This window comes from Eucyclogobius newberryi, unplaced genomic scaffold (assembly GCF_026437365.1).
Source record: "Eucyclogobius newberryi isolate DKJ021-1_F unplaced genomic scaffold, fEucNew1.0.hap1 SCAF_6, whole genome shotgun sequence".
NCBI lineage: Eukaryota > Metazoa > Chordata > Actinopteri > Gobiiformes > Gobiidae > Eucyclogobius > Eucyclogobius newberryi.
Window position 1 is genome coordinate 36701896 of NW_027316278.1, and position 24300 is coordinate 36726195.

Here is a 24300-nt window from a genome sequence, read left to right on the forward strand (position 1 = left end):
CCTAAAGTATCTGGATGTTGTAGGACTGTCTTGGTTGACACGTCTCTGCAACATCGCGTGGCGGTCGGGGACCGTGCCTCTGGACTGGCAGACCAAGGTGGAGAATCCGACCTATAGTCGAAACTCGGATTCAGGAGGAGCAGAGTGGTTTTCGTCCTGGTCGTGGAACACTGGACCAGCTCTTTACCCTCCATCGGGTGCTCGAGGGTTCATGGGAGTTTGCCCAACCTGTCCACATGTGCTTTGTGGATCTGGAGAAGGCTTTCGACCGTGTCCCTCGGGGTGTCCTTTGGGGGGTGCTCCGGGAGTACGGGGTCCGGGGCCCTTTGCTCAGGGCTGTCCGGTCCCTGTATGACCGGAGCAGGAGCTGTGTTCGCATTGCCGGCAGTCAGACCTGTTCCCAGTGCATGTTGGACTCCGCCAGGGCTGCCCTTTGTCACCGGTTCAGTGATGCAGTCGCTGCAGTGATGCAGCGACTGCATCACTGCAGTGGCTGCAGTGATGCAGTCGCTGCATCGGACTGTTGTGGTAAAGAGGGAGCTGAGCCGAAAGGCAAAGCTCTCTATTTACCGGTCGGTCTACGTTCCTACCCTCACCTATGGTCATGAGCTTTGGGTAGTGACCGAAAGGACAAGATTGCGGATACAAGCGGTCGAAATGAGTTTCCTCCGCCGTGTGGCTGGGCGCTCTCTTAGAGATAAGGTGAGGAGCTCGGCCACACGGGGGGAGCTAGGAGTAGAGCCGCTGCTCCTCCACGTCGAGAGGAGCCAGCTGAGGTGGCTCGGGCATCTGTTCCGGATGCCTCCTGGGCGCCTCCCTCGGAAGGTGTTTCAGGCATGTCCCACCGGGAAGAGGCCCCGGGGAAGACCCAGGACACGCTGGAGAGACTATGTCTCTCGGCTTATCTTCTTCACTTTGAACAGGTTTGTTGCAGTAAAAGTTTAATTGGTTAATAATGTCATGTTCTTTTTGGTCAAGTTCTTTTTTTTAACTTTCTGCTAAAAGAAATTTAATATTCTCAGACTTTAAATTTTTAACCAGGGTTTCAAGTTCCTCATTACACTTAATATTGTTAATAATTAATTTCATGTTTTTGCAATAATCTTCATTTTTTAGCAGACTTGAGTTAAATTTCCAGTATTTATTTGAATATGATCTATTCTTAGATTTTTATATGTAAATAAATAACACTGTGTTCAGTCAGAAGGGCAGAAATATTACAATCAATATCAAAACATACTAGATTGTTTGAAATCAACCAATTGAAAATTAATAAATGTCATATTAGGATGACTTGCAATGTATTTTCAGGGATACTTATCAGATGCTCCAGATGTAAAGTGAATTCTTCCAGTAATTTTCTATTGTCACTGATATTATTGTACCCATATACATTTACCAGAGTGAATTTGACGTTGTCAATATAAACAATAAGAATCAACCAATGAACATGAACATCTGCCATATTACGTTTATAAATAATTTAGCCTCCAAAGTTTTTTAGAAGAAAAGCGACCCCTGCTGATCTGGATGTGCCATGACTGATGTATGCTTTGTCCTGAGACCAAAAGGAAATGTCGTCTTCCTTTGAGTGAGTTTCTACCAGATTTGGGCCCAGATGTACAGAATCCAGAATGAAGCCCAATTTCTCCTTCAGGTGTGGGACAATCTTCAGGAGAAGATTTGCAACAAGCTCTCGGGTGTTCTCCTCTTTGTCTCCTTTAAGACCATTCACTCTTAAGTTCCATCTTCTCTTGTATTTTTCCATCTCTGCTGTTCGACTTTCAACCTCTGCTGCCCTTTTCTTTAGTTGTGCGTTCTTCTCTTTAAGATAGGTTACTTCAACTTCCAACTTTTAGTTTTTCTCCTTGCAATCTTTAATCTCAGATGAGTTGAACTCCACAGATTTGGCGAGGTTGATAAGGGTCAGCGTGTTATCTTTCAGATCTTTCTTCATGTTTGTTATCAGTGCTTGGAGAGCCTGGATGTCTTCAGACTGGGTCTTGATTGCCGCCAAAACAGTAGCAACGTAAACTGGCTCCAAGTCCGAGGTTTCGTTTGGCTTAACTCTTTTCGGAGGATGCGTAGGTTTTGAGGGTGAGGATAGATTTCTATTTGTTCACACTCGTCATGGGAGGCAAGCGCTTTAGTTTTAGCGTTAGCTGTCCCCTTAGCATTAGCTTTGGCCGACATTTCGGTTAGAGTTAAGTCAATAGTAGTTTTTAGCTTTGTCTTTATCTTTAGCTTTATTTAGCTTTTTTGTCCCGGTCCCGGCGGAGGTAGTTTATGAAAGGTGTCAGAGAGTAAATCTTGTTGATGAATATTGGTCCAGTTTGAACTTAATCAGGATTTTGCATCAGAGATATTTACCGAGCGCCTGCTCCCTCCGCCATCTTCCGCCGGAACGTTTTATTCTGAATGTTCAGAAAATATTTGAGTGATGTCTTCCGCATTTGAGAGACACGTGACACTATTTAGCGGCGGTGGTTGGACCGGTTAATGCTGGAGCATTTTCTGACGCCCCCCGATGGTCCGAATCCAGACCCTTCCGCATTTGAACATAATGTGGGAGGGACTGGCTGGTCAGGTAAATAAAATATAGCAGCATATAACCCTAACCCAAGTGTCGGGGAACATAGATACCGGGGAACAAAGGGCTGAACCCCCTGAACTGCAAAAGAGGGTGGGCAATTATTTTCCTCCGAGGGCCATATTCGAATCCAGGTAAGTAGCGGAGGGCCGGCCCACGATCATTGGTGTGAAAAAAAAAAAATCCCAAAAATTAAATATCAAATATATAAAATATCACTTTTCTGTCAAATATAGGCTATTGAATCTATTATTTAATTATTTTCACGTCATATCTATTAAGGATACAAGTGCAGACAGATGCCTGAGGGCAAAATAAAATAAATAAATATATATATATATATATATATATATATATATTTTAATATTACTTGGACAAGTTTGGCGGGCCGGATTGAAAGGCTCTGCGGGCCGGATGTGGCCCGCAGGCCGTAGTTTGTCCACCCTTGGATAAACGGTTTGGTCAGTGGTCATTCTGTTTTATTTCTAACACTTAAACAAAGAGATTTACACACAGTTTGATATAAACAGGCCACAGTGATGACAGTTTGAGATTTCGTTCATTTTAACTTATGTAAAACACTTTAGATCAGACGCGCTGCTGCGTCAGGTCATGTGATGCGCAGACACGTGCACGTTCTCAGGATCGTGATTTACAGAGGCGGGAGTGCGATTTACAGACTATAACTTGCACGTTTGAGCCTTTCTTTTAAAAATGAGCTAAAGGCACTTTGTGGGTTCAATATAAATGTGCCATGTATTTTCTTTCTTTTAGATTAACTGACGCGCCTTCCCTGACCAGTATGGAGAACAGTCTGTCCTGCTGCTTCATGTATTGCAACTTTGTGCAGTTTAAAATATGATAGAAAAGAGCCTTTTGGTACACAATTCTGCTTACACTGATCTATAAAACTATGAAACAGTCAAATTCAATACAGACCTGGTTTTAGTCCAAGTTTATACCTTTTTCTGAACTGCAGTGCGTTTTGGTCCCAGATCAGACCTATTTAGTTCTGATTTAGACATTGTTTAGTCCTATTTTATGTGTTGTGTTAATTGAACTTGAATAAAAAGTAATTCCTCACAGAACACAGAACAGAGCGGTGATAAATGTAGACACTTGTAGTAGAGTTTTATACAAGTTTAGGCAGAATCCATCCAAGTATGTGCAATATTCAAAGTGGTTTTGCATAATTCCCATAGCGCATGAATGCAACATTGTATTGATACGATCTAATTACTAACAATAACTTACTTAAGATAAGATAAGATATTCCTTTATTGTCCTACATGGGGAAATTTCATTGGTGCATGGTTTTGTTTTATTATCTGGGTTTTAAAATTAAAATTACCAAGGAAATAGCAAGTATGTCTATAGTTGCTGTGTGTTTATCAGTGGTGGGCCTTCTCTGCTAGCCCAAACATAATCAGAATATAATTTGATTATATATATATATATATATTCCCACAAATATGTATTAAATTATTCCCCAGAGTAAGAGTTATACTCTTCATTTCATATATTTCCTCCTGGTTGCACTGCTTCCAGCCCCAGGTTGAAATTTGAAGGACTGGTCTTAATGTTAGATCTTTTATCCAATTATATTCAGCCGGATGTTGGCGTGGGCAACCGAGTGGGCAACGGAGCGGGCAGGGCAACAGAGCTGCACAATGAAAAGGTAAAGAAAAATAGGGAAATATTGAACTTAGTTGAACTGTACTGTATTGTACTTTTCCCCTGCAATTGTCTGAATAGAACACCTGGTTAAACTGCATTTCTGTCTAAATGTACAGTCTCTAGAGCTATGACATAATAATGATGGTAATAAGAGGTGGATTAATTGGGGTGGGACTGTGTAGGACCTCACTGAAGGCCCAAGCCCCAGACCCGAACCCTATTTGGACGCCACTGGTCTTCGTTATAGACCAACCATTCTCAAGATTGATTCTGTTAGTTCGGCTGTTCTTGTTTAGCCATTTTTTATTATTTTTATTAAATCCATTTGCCTAAATTAAACATTCTGAACAAATAGATATCACTTAGGTTTAAATTAAGGCCGTGGCTGGAGAGCCGTGGCGCGGTCAAATGGCCGCGCAGTTTCAGGGACCGCGGCATTTCCCTTATAGCCCGTTTTAGCGTCATAGCTAACCCTAACCCTAACCTTAACCCTAACCCGGCACAGTCTAAAACGGCGCCAAAACGTGGTCAAATAGCGGCGCAGTTTCAGGAGCCGCGGCGCGCGGCCGAAACTGCCATGTTATTATTGTGCCGGCCGCGCGCCGCGGCTCCTGAAACTGCGCCGCTATTTGACCGCGTTTTGGCGCCGTTTTAGACCGCGCCGGGTTAAGGTTAGGGTTAAGGTTAAGGTTAAGGTAAAGGTTAAGGTTAAGGTTAGGGTTAGGGTTAGGGTTAAGGTTAAGGTTAGGGTTAGGGTTAAGGTTAAGGTTAGGGTTAAGGTTAAGGTTAAGGTTAGGGTTAGCCATGACACTATAAGAGAAGTCCCGCGGTTCCTGAAACTGCGCGGCCATTTGACCGCGGGCCGCGGCTCTGCAGCCACTGCCTAAATTAAAAACATTGTAACGAGAATGGTGGACACTTTTTTTAGGTATTTGAGTTTTGAGTTTTACAAAGTATTTGAAGTCGAATAAACAACTGTTCTTTTCTTCAAGGCCAAAAATATGTGAGGTTACAATACGGCCCTGAAATGGTGAATCATTTAAAGTCGTACCCTGTGAGACTGAGGAGGAGTTTGAGCGTCTGACCGTCGAGGACCTGTGGACAAAGATTTCATAGTCGTCCAAAGAAGAAGACTACTGTCCAGGTACAGGCCGTCCACCTGTAAAGTCCTTTCAAACTAAAACTTTAGTTTGAATGAAGACTTTGATCAATGGAGCCAGCTTTTGATTTCATTTCTTTTATATATTAAAGGTTGAATGGACGATTTTTTTTGGCCCAAATTTGAGTCTTATTTCCTCGTGGCGTGGACTGCCGATTAGTCCTGCCACGTGTCAATCACAAAACGCACCTACCGCTCACCTTTAGCCGCGTGCGGCTCGTCCCCCGAGAGCAGCACGGTTCTGCGTGTCTAAGCGCATTGATCTATCATAATATAGTTCCCTCAGTGTACGGGACAAAATGAAGACGGAGAAAGACTGTTCGAGTTGACTCATAAAAGATGGAAATCTACGGGAGACGAGAGATGCGATGTGATCCGTCGCGCTAATAAACAAACGCACGTGTGTGTTGTATCAGTCCACACGGGGGAGTGGCATGTGCACGGGGGAGTGGCATGTGCACGGGGGAGTGGCATGCGCACTTCTGCCTGAGTTCTCAAATTGCCGAAAAAATCGTCCATTGCGCCTTTAGACAAGAAAAGATGAGTGTAACCACAGTTTAATGCAAAGTTCTCAATTTCAGAGGCAGATATTTATATCATGGAAACTCTTTGCTGTCTGAAATTGGAATAAAGCCTCAATCAGTGATTGTTCTGGAGAGAGAGATAAAGAATAAAATGTCTAAAGCGCTCACCATACTTGAGCTCTATGTGCTAGAATTTCAAACGGAATGCATGGGGCTTGAGAGCTACGGTAATTACCTCTTATCTGAGAGTGAAATTGTCAAGAAATTACACATAAATCAATGCTATTCCTTAACAGTCAGAGAACATAATTCAACTTAGAATATAAAACGACACAGAAACGTCAGACTTTGTATGGCTTGCAAGGGATAGAAAGGTGAAGTGTATTAAAACTAGGTCCATGCAAAGTTAGGCCTCATTCTGAGACTGGCTTTTAGGAATATGTGTGTTTCTACCAAAATGTCTATTCCACGGGAATATAACGGAATGTAAGGGGCCCACATCTGATTAACTACCGAATGGGAGATGTCTCCATTGGCTGCGAGGCCTTGAGATGCCTTGTGTACATCTGTGTAAGCGCATGATCTCATTTCTGTAACTTCTCTCCTGGTGCTACCCAAATAAGGATACCTTTACATCTTGTTCTCTCATTGGCTAATCCGTTGGTACATGGATAGGGTCATACCTGTCAGATATTGTTTATCGGTCTTTGTGCGGTTTCAGTATATAAAGGCGAGGTACACCCAGAGACGAGGTTCGTCTTCCTGATCACCAGCGGACCCAGGGCGCTGTTTTCTGCTGTCCTGTATTTGACACTGCTTTCTCTGTAAATAAACTACCTTGAAAAGTTTGCAGAGCTTTGTCAGCGTGAATCCTTTGTCTACACCCTACGCCCCAAACGAGCATTGATCCAGCCACCACAAAGGCAAGTCAAATCAAGTTGTTGTATGCAACCTGATGACCTTCCGATTCTCACAGCGTTTCTCCCTCTAATGATGCAGATAATATATATCACACAAATATAGTCATATTATCATTATGCAGATAATATATATCACACAAATATAGTCATATTATCATTATGCAGATAATATATATCACACAAATATAGTCATATTATCATTATGCAGATAATATATATCACACAAATATAGTCATATTATCATTATGCAGATAATATATATCTCACAAATATAGTCATATTATCATTATGCAGATAATATATATCACACAAATATAGTCATATTATCATTATGCAGATAATATATATCTCACAAATATAGTCATATTATCATTATGCAGATAATATATATCACACAAATATAGTCATATTATCATTATGCAGATAATATATATCTCACAAATATAGTCATATTATCATTATGCAGATAATATATATCACACAAATATAGTCATATTATCATTATGCAGATAATATATATCACACAAATATAATATATATTTACATTTTATTACAGAAATTAGTCTTCCAGGCAGGAGGCGTTTCCAGCATGGACTGTTTGGCCAACTTTGACCGCCCGATCCTGACATCTGAACCGCCTGTCATGGCACTCGGAAACACAAGCTAAGAAGCTGACCTTTTTAGTGAATACAAAGTCCTAAAGCCATAGAAAAAAAAAACAGTCAATCATTTGTACCCTAAATTCTTCATTGTTTTACATATCTTATCCTTACTGTCAGAAAGTTTTATGTATTGATTGTAAGAGTGTCAGGTTTGGAGGGACGGTCTGCTGCGATTGGTCATTCGAGGTGATGAAGGAGAGGAAGAGGTTAATGTTAAGGTCAGTTTAGGAACAGGATTATGGTTAAATTTAGGAAATAAATAAATATAAATTTGTCTCCTGCTTTAAGTTTGGTTAGCCTTTCATTTTACACCAAAAACGTAAAATAGAAGAAAATAGAAGAGTTTAGGCCTGTTCATGGCTAAAGCAGTTAACACATTACCATGGGAACCAGAGCTATGTCATCACTTCTGTCGGCCCGAGAATCTAGCACTGATTCTGTGTTCAGGGATGTGTTTGTGTGTCAATGCTAACGCTAATGCTAATGCTAACACTAATGCTAATTGTGATGCATGAATATTTATAATGTAACAACACAAACTGGTATGTCTTTAAATGTAATTTTAGTTATGTGTTTATTTTATATTTCAAGTTTTAATAAAAGTTTATTATTGTGTGCATTTGCAGGTCCAGGATCTTTATGTTTTAGGTCCAGGATCTTTTTCAGTCCGGTTGATTACGCTGCAGCAGCTTGTGTTTTATGCTTGTTCCATTTTCAAATCTTACTACAAGACAGTAAAAATATACTCAAATCAAGATATATAGATAGCAATTACGCAGAGATAAAACACAATAAAGCTCATTAATTATGTACACAAGTGTAAGTGGAAACCCAATGAAAGAAGTAAAAACACTAATAAAACAACTAAACATTCTTTCTATACTTTTTCAGTAGCGTTATATGTTAATATTATTGTAAACAGCAAAAAATGACAAAATGTTTATCTTCTTCACAAACTTGGGTTGTATTTACTTATTATATTTACTTTGACTTTAGCGTACTCTTCTACGTGTCTAAACAGGTTCGAGGTTCAAAGTACCTCGTATGTGTCAAACTTGTTTAGGGTTGGCTTATTCTTGCCTTTTTTTTTTGAAGATAAATAAATACAAAATATCGGCTAATTACATTTCTTCCAGTATTAGGAAGTAACTGAATACATGTACCACAAATACTCATTTAGAATAACTGTTTTCTGGTGCAGTTACTTATTGTTTTGGTGATATTCAGAGTAGCAGCTGTTATAGTGAGAGGGGGTCTGTGGGTGAGGGTCTGTGGGTGAGGGTCTGTGGGTGAGGGTCTGTGGATGAGGGGACTCTGGCTGAAGGGACTCTGAATGAGGGGACTCTGAATGAGGGGACTCTGAATGAGGGGACTCTGAATGAGGGTCTGTGGATGAGGGTCTGTGGATGAGGGTCTGTAGATGAGGGTCTGTGGGTGAGGTTCTGTGGATAAGGTTCTGAGGATAAGTGTCTGTGGATGAGGGTCTGTGGATGAGGGTCTGTGGATGAGGGTCTGTGGATGAGGGACTCTGGCTGAGGGGACTCTGGCTGAGGGGACTCTGGCTGAGGGGACTCTGGCTTAGGGTCTGTGGGTGAGGGTCTGTGGGTGAGGGGACTCTGGCTGAGGGGACTCTGAATGAGGGTCTGTGGGTCTCTGGGTGAGGGTCTGTGGGTGAGGGTCTCTGGGTGAGGGTCTTTGGGTGGGGGTCTGTGGGTGGGGGTCTGTGGGTGAGGGTCTGTGGGTGAGGGTCTGTAGGTGAGGGTCTGTGGATGAGGGTCTGTGGATAAGGGTCTGTGGATGAGGGTCGGTGGATGAGGGTCTGTGGATAAGGGTCTGTGGATGAGGGTCTGTGGATGAGGGGACTCTAAATGAGGGTCTGTGGATAAGGGTCTGTAGGTGAGGGTCTGTGGATAAGGGTCTGTGGATGAGGGTCTGTGGATGAGGGTCGGTGGATGAGGGTCTGTGGATAAGGGTCTGTGGATGAGGGTCTGTGGATGAGGGTCTGTGGATGAGGGGACTCTAAATGAGGGTCTGTGGATAAGGGTCTGTAGGTGAGGGTCTGTGGATGAGGGTCTGTGGATAAGGGTCTGTGGATGAGGGTCAGTGGATGAGGGTCTGTGGATAAGGGTCTGTGGATGAGGGTCTGTGGATGAGGGGACTCTAAATGAGGGTCTGTGGATAAGGGTCTGTAGGTGAGGGTCTGTGGATAAGGGTCTGTGGATGAGGGTCTGTGGATAAGGGTCTGTGGATGAGGGTCTGTGGATGAGGGTCTGTGGATGAGGGGACTCTAAATGAGGGTATGTGGATAAGGGTCTGTAGGTGAGGGTCTGTGGATATGGGTCTGTGGATGAGGGGACTCTAAATGAGGGTCTGTGGATAAGGGTCTGTGGATGAGGGTCTGTGGATGAGGGTCTGTGGATGAGGGGACTCTAAATGAGGGTATGTGGATAAGGGTCTGTAGGTGAGGGTCTGTGGATAAGGGTCTGTGGATGAGGGGACTCTAAATGAGGGTCTGTGGATAAGGCTCCGCTCCACCGTGAGCCCAGCCATGGACCCGCTGCAGTTTGCATACCGGCCTGGCATCGGAGTGGAGGACGCCATCATCTCCCTGCTGCACCGCTCTCTCTCTCATCTGGAGAAGCCTGGCAGCTCTGTGAGGACCCTGTTCTTCGATCTTTCGTACAGTTTGAAATGGTGCGCTGCATGTTGATGGAGTCAGGACTACCAAAAGAGCTATGGCCCTATGCGGCTAGAACTGCAGCCATCATAAGAAACAGTTATTACTGTAAGAGAACAGGGGAGACACATTATTACCTTTTCACTGGCAAAAGACCAGATTTGTCAAAAATGAAAAAGTTTGGTTCATATTGTGTGGTGTATGAACAAAACAGGAAAAAGCTAGATCCAAAAGGCAAAAAGGGAATTTTTGTGAGTTTTGACCGTCGTTCACCAGCTTATCTATTATTTATTTATTTATTTACGATTTATTTTCCAGAGACGAACAAAGTTCCAAAACACAGACTGGTCCATTTCATAAGAAAAGAAGTGACATAGTCAGACACAGACTGACATAGACCAAGTAGAGGACCACTACTTTGAGTGGATAACGACACCAACTGAAGTGACTCAGCCACAGACTGAAAGGGAAGAAACAAACAACGAGCGAGTTTCTAAACACAGACAGTGACACACAGACTCCATTTAAAGGTAGAATTAGAAAGAAACCAAAGTACTTGGATGACTATATGTTTCTTTAGCTGCTGTTGCAAAAAAACAGATTTTAACCAAAGGAACTTCACTATATTATGACAGCTCATGATATTTGACAATGACCCTTTCTTCCATGGACCACGCCTGGACGAATGAGAGAGCACACAGACCGCACAGTATTCTTATAAACGTGTTGTTTAATATTTATAGTCAGCCTCAGCCTTAAATGCATTATTCACTCACCCCCATCTAAATAGTGAGGGTAAATTGCATCAGAAGTCAAAGTGGAAGCAGAGAATCAATGTTTTTAGCAGCAGCTTGTTCATGACTCTCTTTCAGTGGGTTTGGAGTCTGCAGCCAGGGCTTCTTTGAACAGTTTCTTCTTCTCCAGACTCTGGTTGACCTTCCTCCTCTTGTCCTGTTTTTTCTGCACAGACTCCTTCTTCTTCACAGAGATCTCACTGAGCTCTCCTTTGATGGCCACGTCCAGCTTCTCCCTCAGGATATCCCGGGCACGTTTACGGTTCAGATCTACTGACCGTGTCTGATGGCACTGTGGAAGGAAACAGGGCAATGGCATATTATAGTATATAGTAGAGAGCATGAGCTCCTTGTATTTATCATGTTCCTGAGTAATGTGAAATAGAAAACATCAGCTATGTATATATATTAAAGGGAAAATATAATGCATTATTTATATTATTAGTCATTAAACATGCTTGAGTACCTTCAGTTTGGCATCTCATGTTTTAGAACAAAAAATAAAATATTTATAACAAACAAAACATTGCTCCCTATTTCCAACTCTGCAAACTGTTTAATTTCCCATTGCAGCAGGTAGATGGCGCCACCACTCAACAGTTTAAGATATACATTTTATTGAACAAATGCGCTTTCAGTTTATCTTCCTGGTCTCAGCATGCAGTTGTACTGATCATGATAAGATGACAGAAAGTCACAGAACGAGTCTGGAGATGATTTATTTAGACTTCTCGGAACCATCCCAGTTATCCCGGAGATGCAGAGGATTGTTTTTGACCATAGTTACTTAATTTCATTACCAAGAGACATAGACAATTTGAATTAAATCCCCTCACTCACAGGCTAAGCCGAGTACATATGATCCAGTTGAGAAAGCATCATCGGACGAGCCATCTGCACCAGGAGCAGCCACAGCACTCCACCAGGGGCACCATGAGACAGGCCCCTGCAGTTATTTCTGTCCGCTACTCTTGGTGCAGAGGGCTCTACAAGGAAAACATTTTGCTCCAAAAATCCTTAAAATTATAAAAGGATGAAAGTAGTAGCTAAGAGCTAAATAATATAAAATAGTAAACCTAAAATAAATAAATATAATAATGGTAGGTAGGTCTGCTTGAGCCAGCTTTTATTGATTCATAATTTTGGGAAGAATGCTTGCCATCCTCCGCGCTCCCCCCGCCATCCTCCGCGCTCCCCCCGCCGCCCTCCGCCCGCCGCGCTCCCCCCGCCACCCTCCGCACTTCCCTCGCCGTCCTCCGCGCTCCCCTCGCCGTCCTCCGCGCTCCCCTCGCTGTCCTCCGCGCTCCCCTCGCTGTCCTCCGCGCTCCCCCCGCTGCCGCGCTCCCCTCGCTGTCCTCCGCGCTCCCCCCGCTCCCCTCGCTGTCCTCCGCGCTCCCCCCGCTGCCGCGCTCCCCCCGCTGTCCTCCGCGCTCCCCCCGCTGTCCTCCGCGCTCCCCCCGCTGTCCTCCGCGCTCCCCCCGCTGCCGCGCTCCCCTCGCTGTCCTCCGCGCTCCCCTCGCTGTCCTCCGCGCTCCCCCCGCTGTCCTCCCCGCGCTCCCCCCGCTGTCCTCCCCGCGCTCCCCCCGCTGTCCTCCGCGCTCCCCCCGCTGCCGCGCTCCCCTCGCTGTCCTCCGCGCTCCCCTCGCTGTCCTCCGCGCTCCCCCCGCTGTCCTCCGCGCGCTCCCCCGCTCTCCCCCCGCTGTCCTCCGCGCTCCCCCAGCTGCTGTCCTCCGCGCTCCCCCAGCTGCTGTCCTCCGCGCTCCCCCAGCTGCTGTCCTCCGCGCTCCCCCAGCTGCTGTCCTCCGCGCTCCCCCCGCTGCTGTCCTCCGCGCTCCCCCCGCTGCTGTCCTCCGCGCTCCCCCCGCTGCTGTCCTCCGCGCTCCCCCCGCTGCTGTCCTCCGCGCTCCCCCAGCTGCTGTCCTCCGCGCTCCCCCCGCTGTCCTCCGCGCGCTCCCCCGCTCTCCCCCCGCTGTCCTCCGCGCTCCCCCAGCTGCTGTCCTCCGCGCTCCCCCAGCTGCTGTCCTCCGCGCTCCCCCAGCTGCTGTCCTCCGCGCTCCCCCCGCTGCTGTCCTCCGCGCTCCCCCAGCTGCTGTCCTCCGCGCTCCCCCCGCTGCTGTCCTCCGCGCTCCCCCAGCTGCTGTCCTCCGCGCTCCCCCCGCTGCTGTCCTCCGCGCTCCTCTCTGTGCCTTTGTTTCAGTGTCAATACAGTGTGTACTCTCATTTTGCTCTCACTAGCGCTTACTTCTGAGAAAAGATAACTGTCTGCAAAACCTGTGCGAGGATTTTAAAATACATATTAAAAAAAATGATCCGACCTACCTGAATTTTTTTTTTCAATGTTTACCGGAAACACACAATTTATTTTCTTTGGCCTTATGAGATCATCAAATACTACCACGTGAACGCAACCTATTGCTGTGTTTCAAAAGACATCACAACATTATACAGGCCAATAAAACGTAATACAGATGGAGGCAGCAAAATGAATACTGTTAAAATGCAGTTTTTTCTTATAATACAAGACATTATTGAATCTAGTCACTAATAGTCAGACCACTAATGGTCAGATTAAACATTTGTGGATTTACCTTTTGGATATTTCACAGCAAATACAATGTAATCAATAGGGAAATCTGGCTCTTGCCCCAATCTTAGGTCATGACATCATCACATTCAAGAATCTGAAAACAACCTCTTGTTGTTGTAGTTGTGTTACTTTTAATGGCGGTTGGCAGCAAACTGAAAAGGTGCATTTACCCCCACCTATTGTAGTTGTACGTATTCAAAGTATGTGTTTTACGCTATACTGTAAAGAAAAAGGAGAGAAAGAAAGAGCATCAACCTCTCCAGACCTTTCTCTAGCTCAGGTTTAACAATATGTGATGTCATGACCTCAGATGGGGGCAAGAGCCAGAATTCATCCTAAATTAAAAAAGTAAACTTTACACATTTTTCATCTGACAATTTCAATTAGTTGCTAGACTTATTCACTTCTACAACAAAAGTTTGCATTTTAACAATATTACTTTTAGCTTCTCCCTACTGTATTCAATATTATTGGCCTGTAGAATGTTGTGATGTCATCTGAAACTCTTAATACCATAATACATTCAAATGTATTAGTAACATATTCCGTTACATGGTCTATACACAGTATTCTGAATACTTACAATACTGTAAGTAACTCAAGCTGAGTTGCATTATATTATAGTGTAAAAACTAGGGCGTGCTCAATATATAGATATCGCAGTATAATGTGACGGACTTCTTGACAAAACGTTTATCGAAAATAAAGTCATTTTAAAGTCAAAGTCCTTTAACACCGGCTTTGAGGGATATCCATGAATCTGTTCTGTAAAGTTCTGTGTATTGGGATATGCATTGTATGGTGAGGTACTAGGTAATATCCTAGTAAAAACACAACATAACCGCACAGTTTTAGAGTGCATTTATTTATTATTGATTAGAGAATAAATTGCACATGCACACACTGCAAGAGCGGTTTTCTTATTTTCTTGATGACAACATGTAGTGAGAAGCCTACATTATATTATCAGATAAAGTAATGTATTCTTTTGATTTTAGTAACCATTTTCTGTATTCTGAATACCACTAAATTGTAAAAGTATCAATTGTTTGTTAGGTGTAAATTGTCCCGGCATTTTGCATTTTGTCGCTCATTGATGAGCTAATGATGTTTTAGACTAGAGTACAACTTCCTGGAACTTTATGATGATTACTTTTTCGATGTTTCTCTCACTTGACTGATGTAAAACCAAGATAAATATAGAACACAGGAACAGTCCCATTAGACCAAGTCATAATTAGACAAACATAAGAACCTGTCAGAGCATATGACAGGTTATGACTGTGACCTGGCTTGATACTGTACTCTAGTACTAAAGAAAAGGTCCCTCAGAGCCTCACCTTGACCACGATGCCGGTGGGCACGTGCTTGAGGACCACACAGTTGCTGGTCTTGTTGGTGGCCTGTCCCCCGGGCCCGTGTCCCCTCACAAACTGCTCCTCCAGCTCCTCCTCGTTCAGGACGGGCAGCTCCACCAGGTCCTTCTTCCCGACTGCAGCCAGCGCACTCGGGAGCCCGGCAGGAGGCGCCCTGAGCCCGGGGTAGATGCAGACTGTGCCGCCCCTCCGTGTGGGACAGAACGCAGGACACAAAGCCCTCACGGACACGAGCAGCCGGGACATGTCTGCGTGTCTGTGCGTGCGCGTGGATCACGGCGCATCGCACTGACGCACAGGACACAGATATTTACAAGTTTTGATGCGTTCAAATCTTCAAATGTAAAAAAGCGGGCGTCACCTTTGGACTGTTTACGGCTCTGTCTTCTTTTGGGAGTCAGATAAAGGGAAAAACACATGTGCTGCCGCCTAGTGGTCTTAAGAGGAAACCATAATAACTACAATATCCTTTTCCCGTCGATTTTTAAAAAAACAAAAATGGCTTTGTGACCTTGTGTATCAAATACCTAGACAAATCTCCATTCTTACTGTAAGTGTTTACATGCCCATTAAAACCTAACCACCCTGTGTCAATTTAAGTGGAAAATTGTGTAATTTTGGCATGATGTGCTTCAAAGGAGACTTCAGTCACATGAGTTTAACTGCGCCTCGTCTGGATGAAGAGTATACTATAGAAAACTAAAGGTTATTTTGTTTTTATTACGATTTAGTTTTTTTCCCATATTTTTTTTTTTACATTGAATATTTTTGTTTGTAACATTGAATCTACTAAAACATATTCATTGTATATAAATATGATTACATTAAAAAAAATCCATTTAAAAAAAATGGATGCAAAAAAAAAGTTAAATTCAATGTTAAAAAATACGATGTCAAAAAACATTTAATTCGATGTATTTTTAAAAAAAAATTCTATGTAAAAAAATCTGTCAAAAATACAACAAAATCTATGTAAAAAAATTAAATTTTATGTAAAAAAAATTATGTAAAAAAATTTTAAAAATCGAAAAAAAAAAACAAATCTGAGACGTTAGTTTTGTGTTTTTATTATGACCAGACTGAAGGATACGTTCCCATTACTCTCCATGAGCAGCTTTTCCTATTCCATTCCGTACGCTTTGATTTTTAAGAAAGAAAATATACTTTTAAATGAATGGTTCAAGTGTGCGGGTTATGATATGTATGTATATTTACATTTAGGAATGTATGTAGCACAAAACACAAAAAGCCAACAGTGCTCGGTTCATACATATCCAACTGTGAGGCACTGCAGCTCCACAAGTGCTCTGATGTCAAACACTATAACAATCATGAAGAGGTGACACTATCACATCTGAACTGTACTATTGTGTTCAGTTTATGTTCTGGAGAGAAATAAAACCATTTACTTATATTATTTATTATATGATATCTCAATCCTTTATAGAATATTCTTGTATTATTATATTACACACAAAAAATATACTTTTAAGAATATTTATTGACAGGGGAAATACCAGAAATATTTAGTTTAATTTATTTACACCTCAGACAGCATTCATTTACGTGACAGTAGCATTTACATTAAATACAGATATATACAGTCCGGGGAAGTATGTGTGAATGTGAGGAGAGTGCGGGGCCTGCTTCAGCTCCATGGGGAGTAATGGGAACAATACGATCAGCTCGATTGTTTCAGTCTGGTCGTAATAAAAACACAAAACTAACTTACGTATCTGAATTTTTTTGACATTGAATTTATTTATTTTTTACATCGAATTTATTCATTTTTTGCATCTACTTTTTTTTTTTACATCAAATTAGAAACTTTTTTAATTGCATTTATATACAATGAATCTTTTTACTAGATTCGAAAAAAAAATTTCAGACCTTTTTTGGGTCTTCTGCTGCATTTTAATGTGGTCCAGCCGGCTAAAGTAAGTGTAAAATGTTGAGGTTGTAATGCTATAAAATGATGATGTGATGAAACTGTGCCAGGAGAAAATGACTGAAGCCAGTTATTAATACATTAGTGTACTAAATTACTCAATACAATATTGGCTATGAAAAATAATTATGGTCAAATTGATTCATTTTAACTGAAAATGTAAAAGTAATAGTTATCCTTGCTAATTTATCTTTTACAGCTCCCAACTGTTCCTTCTTGCCAAAGTGACAAAACAAGTTATATTAAATTAAACAAATGGCATAAGCATTGCTTGATTAACAATTAACACTGATAAAACAGTGCAAACATGTTATTCCCAGAGAATGAACAGAACGAGAAGTGAAGGTCCAAACCTAGCTATAGTGAAGAGACTGCGTTTCTGCAACTTTGCCACTTTTGTATAAAAATATATAGTATTATTCTATAACAGACGTAATCATAATATGTCTGGTTATTTTTCACTATCAATTTATTATAATTTATAACAAATAGTCTAATGATGCTTTTTAAATAAATTGAAATGTTTTATTGCTCTATTAAAAGTGAATTACAATATAAATGTTTGTTCTGATCAGAACATCACACACTGGACTCCTGCATGAAACAATGCTGCGATGTGATTGGCTGATGGACCTTACATGCATAAACCTTTATGTTCCTCTCATTGCACGTTAAGAAGTCAAAGTAAAACAGACATCACGAGTCACGATTGATCTCACACATGGTGATGTGAGAGAGAGGGACGCAAACTCAAACCCGCTCATCTCTAACTGAGGCTGCACAGGGGCCCTGCAGCTCACACTACCGGGCTGGTGTAAATGTTAAAGGTGCCATAACATGCTTTTTTTCACATTTCGTAGTCCATCCTAAGTGTATAATTGATAATAATAAGGGTTGTGCAACACCCATAACATAATAGTTAAGAAATATCACCCAGACCTTGGACCCCCTCACCAACCCGGAAATGCAGACGGCTTGGTTTGATATTCGCCCCCACCCTTGCGAAGAGCCATCTGGCTCCCCCGCCCAACCCGTGACGTAGTCTCAGAGCGCGTGTGTGCCCCGCCCACCCGTGACGTAGTGTGTGCCCCACAGCTGGGTGCTGCAAGCTCCGCGCTGCGCCGCGCGAATGAGTGAGAAACGATAGAACTTCAGATTAACACTACTTTGAGCCTAAATAAATCTGGTGTTTATTCTACAGCGTGCGCAGAACAGCTATATCTATAGATCTATATATATATATATATATATATATATATATATATATATATATATAAGTCTTATGTCCATCGCGCTCTTATTTCTTGGTTTTTCGGTATCGGATAGAACTTCTCTCCGTTTATTTTCCCGGTTGCTGCATCAACTGCCACATAAATCTTCACCATTGTGATAATAGTAAAGAGTGCGATATCATTAATGAAGTTTTGGGCCTCTTTGAGCCGTGTTTCCTCGTAAATCGAAGCAGAAAAACTCCGGAATGGGCTTGTAGGGAGACACAGCCTGCAGCAGCGCGGAGCCGAGGGGAAGGGGGCGGGGGGCGTCAGTTTGGAGATTCAAGGAAAGGAGATGTAATAGTCTGTAGTATAGCTAAACACTGCGGGAATCAATCAAAAAACACTCTGGGTACATTTATGAAGCACAAATAGCAATGTAAGAAGGTTAAAAGCTCTGAAAAGTCGATATTGCATGTTATGGGACCTTTAAGCTTCTTATCTTTCATTCTGACATATTGTGTGCGGTGCAGAGCTCTCGTCTCGCCTCCAGCCTGAGCGAACTAACGTGACAGAATCGTGTTGTTTCAAACAGCAGCATTAACCGTCTCTTTGTAAGAGAAGTTCAATACCTGGAGAGTGTTGTTGAGTTTGCAGTTTCTTTACATCGTCAAGAAGTTTCTTCTTTCGTTTTTCGGCACCAGGAGATACATTCTTCTGGACATGAGGACCACGTTGTTATGTTTATGTTTTGCTCTTGTTCTGCTCGCGCACAATAAAGTTGCCCAATCAGCGCAGGTTTGGTGTCTTGGTTGTCAGATTGTCATTACAAATAAATGCGGTTTGTGCGTTATATGTGACAGTTGTGTGCGCTGCCGCTCCAGCAGCGCTACTACACTAGTGGCGCACGCTGCGCTTGCACTTTGCATAAGACGGGTTGCCAGATTGGGGGCCCTATTAACGCCTCGGGGCCCTACGCGGCTGCTTAGTTCGCTTACAGGCTGGGCCGGCCCTGCATTACTGCCCATAGTTTTTCCTATTCCATTCCTTATGCTTTGCTGCCCCTGAACACTTGCATTTTGTGGCATTTATAACGGGCATTTGAGGAAGTTTTCTGGTAAAGTTCCTGTTGTGTTGCACTTTTGAAACTGTGTTTTTAGTCACGTAAAGTCACTGCTACTTCCGATTGCGACTTTTTTGTCAGTTTTGGGTGATATTCACCCCTGTTAAGTTAAAGTGCATCGCATTTAAAGGTGTGCAGTTTTATATAAGGTGCAGTATTACGTGATCTGCGTGTTGTGTTGTCTCTTATACGTGCATAAAAGGTCACCATGTTGTAGCAGCAACAATTCATCACAAAAGGTAAGAGAAACTTTGTTTGTCCCACAATGGGGAAATGCCTTCACTTAGTTTCAAGCTTCCATGCTACGTTTTTACACTAGCACAAATATGACATTGGTAGAGGACATTCCACAACTGTTACCTAAACTACCAGACTGTAAACAAGAGACAAAATCCATATGAATGACACAACAATTATGCCTTAAAACACCTTTATTTAAACTGTCAGAAAAGTGTGTCTGTTAAGTGTAAATGGGTCAGTCTCACGAACCTCAACATTACGGTGGCTTAGTTTATCTCATGCATGTTTAAAAGTGGTCATATAGTGTCTGCATAAAGCAGACACTATATGTTCTTGTATTTGAGGTTTGTAGGATTTTTGACACGTTTCAACTCCTTAACACTTTCACCGATTTCAACAAGCTATACCTCTTTATAATCGCTTTCACTGTCTTTTTTTCAGTATTTGCAAAAGTAAATTGCTAACGCTAATGCTAGCGTTTCTACAGGGAGGAGGGGGTGCAGCCGAGTCACCGAGGCTCTCTCTCCCTTTTTCCCTGCTCAGGTCTGCGTTCAGCACGATCTTGCAATTTGTCAGGACAAACAACTATTTGAGACGCAAACAACTACATTGGAATGCCGCAAAACGCAGCAGAAAACATGGACGAGCGGGAAGGTGGCCGCGCAGGAAGGCTGAATATTATTCAACAAATATTGAAAATTTTCAACAACACATGTAGTACTCTGACACACGTGTTACACACATGCAGTACTTTCACACACATGCAGTACCTTTTCCACAAATTTGCACATTGCACATTACACACTACACAACTAAAACTACATGTTGTTGTTGTTGTTGTTTTATGGCGGCTGGTATCCAAGTGTTACATTGCCGCTAGACTTTATTGTTGTTGTTGTTGTTTTATGGCGGTTGGCATCCGAGTGTTGCATTACCGCCAGACTTTATTCCTTAGACTGTTATTGCTGTTGTTATTGTTTTATGGCAGTCGACAGCCGAGTGTCGCATTACCGCCAGACTTTATTCCCCAGACTTTGTTGTAGTCCTAAAAGTTGTTCTTCCAGTGCTTTGACCTCCAGTGCTTTGACAAAGCCCAAGAGGTCATAAGATGCCTTTGTCATTGTATCCTATAGAAGTTCTTCCTCCCCTCAGACTTTGTCGTAGTCCTTAAAAATTCTTATTCCATTGCTTTGGAAGTACAAAGCCCATGAGGTCATGGGACGTCTTTGTTGTTTTACAAAGCCCATGAGGTCATGGGACGTCTTTGTCGTTTTATCCTTTAGAAGTCCTTCTTCCATCACTCTGTCGTTTCTAGGCCCATGAAAGGGGCTGGCGGTCAAGAAGAGGTTGACAGATCGCCTTTCTGTTTTCACGTCGGAACTCATAGCGATACGGTTGGCATTGGAATGGGCGGAATCTGCTTTGCAGTGTTGCGGCATTGTGGTGGCCTCTGACAGCCTTTCTGCATTGCAAAGCATTAAATCTGGGAAATCGGATTGCAGACAGGATGTGTTGAATGGCATCTTCTGTCTGATGCTCTCCCTGTCCAGGAAGGATGTGAGGGTTTCCTTCATTTGGGTCCCTGCGCATGTGGGGGTGGATGGTAACGAAATGGCTGATACACTGGCTAAACGTTCCCTTAGGCGGCCATCAATTGATGTGGCGGTTGAGTTAAGCAAATCTGAAATCAAGCCCGTTATCAAGAGTCATGTGGTAGGCCTTTGGCAGGAATTTTGGAGCCACTGTGTTACTGGACGGCATCTCTATCACATACAGGGTAGTGTGGGTCCTTGCGGGTCTATGGGCAGGAACGCGTGGGAGGAAAAGGCCTTCGCCCGCATGAGGATTGGCCATACTGGACTCAATTGGTCACTGAGTAGGATAGGCAAACATCCGACCGGTCTGTGTGGTCACTGTCGGGTGCCGGAGACTGTCGAGCATGTGCTGATTTGCTGTGAGGCTTATGATAGAGAAAGGGCCGGGTTGGCCTTGTGGTTTCGGAATAATGGGCGGGAGTTCAATCTGCGGAACGTTCTGGCGATCCAGTCACAGGGTTTGTGTCAGGCTGTGGTTGCTTACTTATGTAGCACAGGGCTGGGTAAACGTTTATAGAGGTGGGGGGTGTTGGAGACTGAGCCGAGGATGAGGAGCAAGAGGATGTCCTAACGCGCTTTGACTTCACGGGCCTAGGAACGCCAAAGTGATGGAAGAAGGACTTCTAAAGGATAAAACGACAAAGACGTCCCATGACCTCATGGGCTTTGTACTTCCAAAGCGCCGAGCGTCGGGGGGGGGAGAGGAGGATGAGGAGGAGTCTCCCTGGAATAAAGCCGGTTGGTCTCTGAAACAACAACTATTCTAGTCACAAAGACATATCATGACCTCATGGGCTTTGTAACACCAAAGCAATGGAAGGAGTACTTTTACGGACTACGACAGAGTCTGAGGCACTGGGACAACAAAAACAACAGATGCAACACTTGGATGCCAACCGCCATTATTGTACAAAACTGTGAGGAGACCTTGCTCAACACCCGGTCTGGAGAGACGGGAGATGGCGGAGGAGAGTGGATCGGGGATGGAAGACGTTCTGGACGGCGTGGAGGAGCAGCCTTTTCTGGCTGCACGTGCCCGGAAACGTAAAAAGTCCCTTAGCTCGTCCGAGGGTTCTGGGAATGAGCAGCAGGATGAGGCTGAAGCTATTGATATCCGGAGTGAGAGCAGAGACTGTAAGGTGATCATAAAGCTTGCACAGGATAGTGCATCCTTTAAGGAGTGGAATTCAGTGGCATTGTCAAAGAGCCTAACTGTAGCTGTGGGAGTGATCAAGAGTCTTTAGAGATGGCTCGCTGCTGGTCGTGTGCAAGGACGCGGCTCAGCAACGGAAGGCGATTGGAACTAAACGTCTGGGTGGAAAGGACATTCTTGTGTCTGATGCTGAAAGAAACACGGTCAGAGGAGTTATCGTAGGTGTCCCTACGACGACGTCTGTGGATGAAGTTAAGGAGAATTTGACTGGAGCTACGGTGGTGGACGCTAGGCGGTTGAAGGTGACCCGGTCTGGGGTAAGATGTGACAGCTTGTCGGTAATGGTAACACTTGAAGGGAGGTGCCTGCCTAGTAAGGTGTTCATTGGGTTCATGTGCCATGACGTTAGGCCATATGTTCCACCGCCCCTGCGTTGCTTTAAGTGCCAGCGCTTTGGGCATATTGCAGCGGTCTGTAGAGGGAGGCAAAGATGTGGTAAATGTGCAGGAGATCACGAGTATGGGAAGTGTGACGTGGGAGCAAAACTGAAGTGCTGTAACTGTGGGGAAGAACATAGCTCTGCCTACGGGGGATGCAGGTTTAGCAAAAGAGCTGCTGAGGTGCATAAAATAAAGGTCTCTCAAGGTATATCCTATGCAGATGCAGTCAAGAAAGTTTCAAGTAACGAGTTTAGAGTAAATACAGAGAGAGGAGCCAGCGCTGCTCCCAGCCAGGGCGAAATGAGAAAGGCCAGCGTGGCTCCCAAGAAGTGTGAAGGTTTCAAGAGTGGAGGTCCCAAGTGTGCAGGTTCCAGAATTAATGAGAATACCCTGGTTGTGGATAGAGAGGATTTTGTACTCTTTATGGTGGATGTTGTAAACTGTGCTGCTCAGACTCAAAGCAGAACTGAAAGGATCAGGATCATTGCTAAAGCTGCAGGGAGATTCCTTGGAACAAAGGAGCTTGATTGGGCAGATATAGAAAACAGGCTAAAGGCGCTAAATGGGAATCGGAGTGATGGGGGTCTGCTTTTGGGGATTCAGGGTGATCAGAGTGACGAGATGGGGGTGGGGGTGGTCTCCTGTCCTCGTCCAGTCTCGTAGACGCACGGCTACCAAGCAGCGATATCAGTGGAAATATTAGGCCTATAGAATGAAGCCTAAAGAATAAAGCTGTACGGTGGAAGCACCGAATGTCAAAGAAGGAGAGGAAGATGAAGAAGAGTCTCCCTGGAATAAAGCCGGTTGGTCTCTGAAATAAAGCCGGTTGTTGTTCCGCCAGACTTTATTCCTCAGACTTTTCGTAGTCCTCAGACTGTCGTAGTCCGTAAAAGTGTTGCATTACCGCCAGACTTTATTCCTCAGACGTTTCGTAGTCCTCAGACTCTGTCGTAGTCCGTAAAAGTACTCCTCCCATTGCTTTGGAAACAATAACAACTATTCTAGTCACAAAGACATATCATGACCTCATGGGCTTTGTAACACCAAAGCAATGGAAGGAGTACTTTTACGGACTACGACAGAGTCTGAGGACTACGACAACAGTCTGAGGAATAAAGTCTGGCGGTAATGCAACACTTGGATGCCAACCGCCATAAAACAACAACAACAACAACAGAGTCTGAGGACTACGAAACGTCTGAGGAATAAAGTCTGGCGGTAATGCAACACTCGGATGCCAACCGCCATACAACAACAACAACAACAACAACAACAACAACAACAACAACAACAACAACAACAACAACAACAACAACAACAACAACAACTATTCTAGTCACAAAGACATATCATGACCTCATGGGCTATGTAACACCAAAGCAATGGAAGGAGTACTTTTACGGACTACGACAGTCTGAGGACTACGAAAAGTCTGAGGAATAAAGTCTGGCGGTAATGCAACAATTGGATGCCAACCGCCATAAAACAACAACAACAACAACAACAACTGGGCGAGGACAGGAGACCACCCCCACCCCCATCTCGTCACTCTGATCACTCTGACTCCCCAAAAGCAGACCCCCATCACTCCGACTCCCATTTAGCGCCTTTAGCCTGTTTTCTA

At 43.6% G+C, this 24300-nt stretch overlaps 1 protein-coding gene across 1 annotated transcript; it reads right to left on the reverse strand.

Annotated features, from left to right (window-relative positions):
• Positions 1–10913: 10913 nt before the first annotated feature.
• On the reverse strand, positions 10914–15313 carry mtrfr (mitochondrial translation release factor in rescue). Its single transcript, XM_072433708.1, has 2 exons — positions 14931–15313; positions 10914–11295 (listed from the first exon to the last, which is right to left on the reverse strand). The coding sequence occupies exons 1-2, from the start codon at positions 15210–15212 to the stop codon at positions 11065–11067; spliced, it is 513 nt and encodes a 170-aa protein (XP_072289809.1). The 5' UTR covers positions 15213–15313; the 3' UTR covers positions 10914–11064.
• Between the last annotated feature and the right edge of the window lie 8987 nt (positions 15314–24300).

Excerpts from the sequence above, each read along its gene's own strand:
- mtrfr (XM_072433708.1), bottom strand. The coding sequence starts at position 15,212 with ATGTCCCGGCTGCTCGTGTCCGTGAGGGCTTTGTGTCCTGCGTTCTGT. Across the intron at positions 11,296-14,930 it reads CCACCGGCATCGTGGTCAAG|TGCCATCAGACACGGTCAGT; the intron begins GTGAGGCTCTGA and ends TTCCTTCCACAG.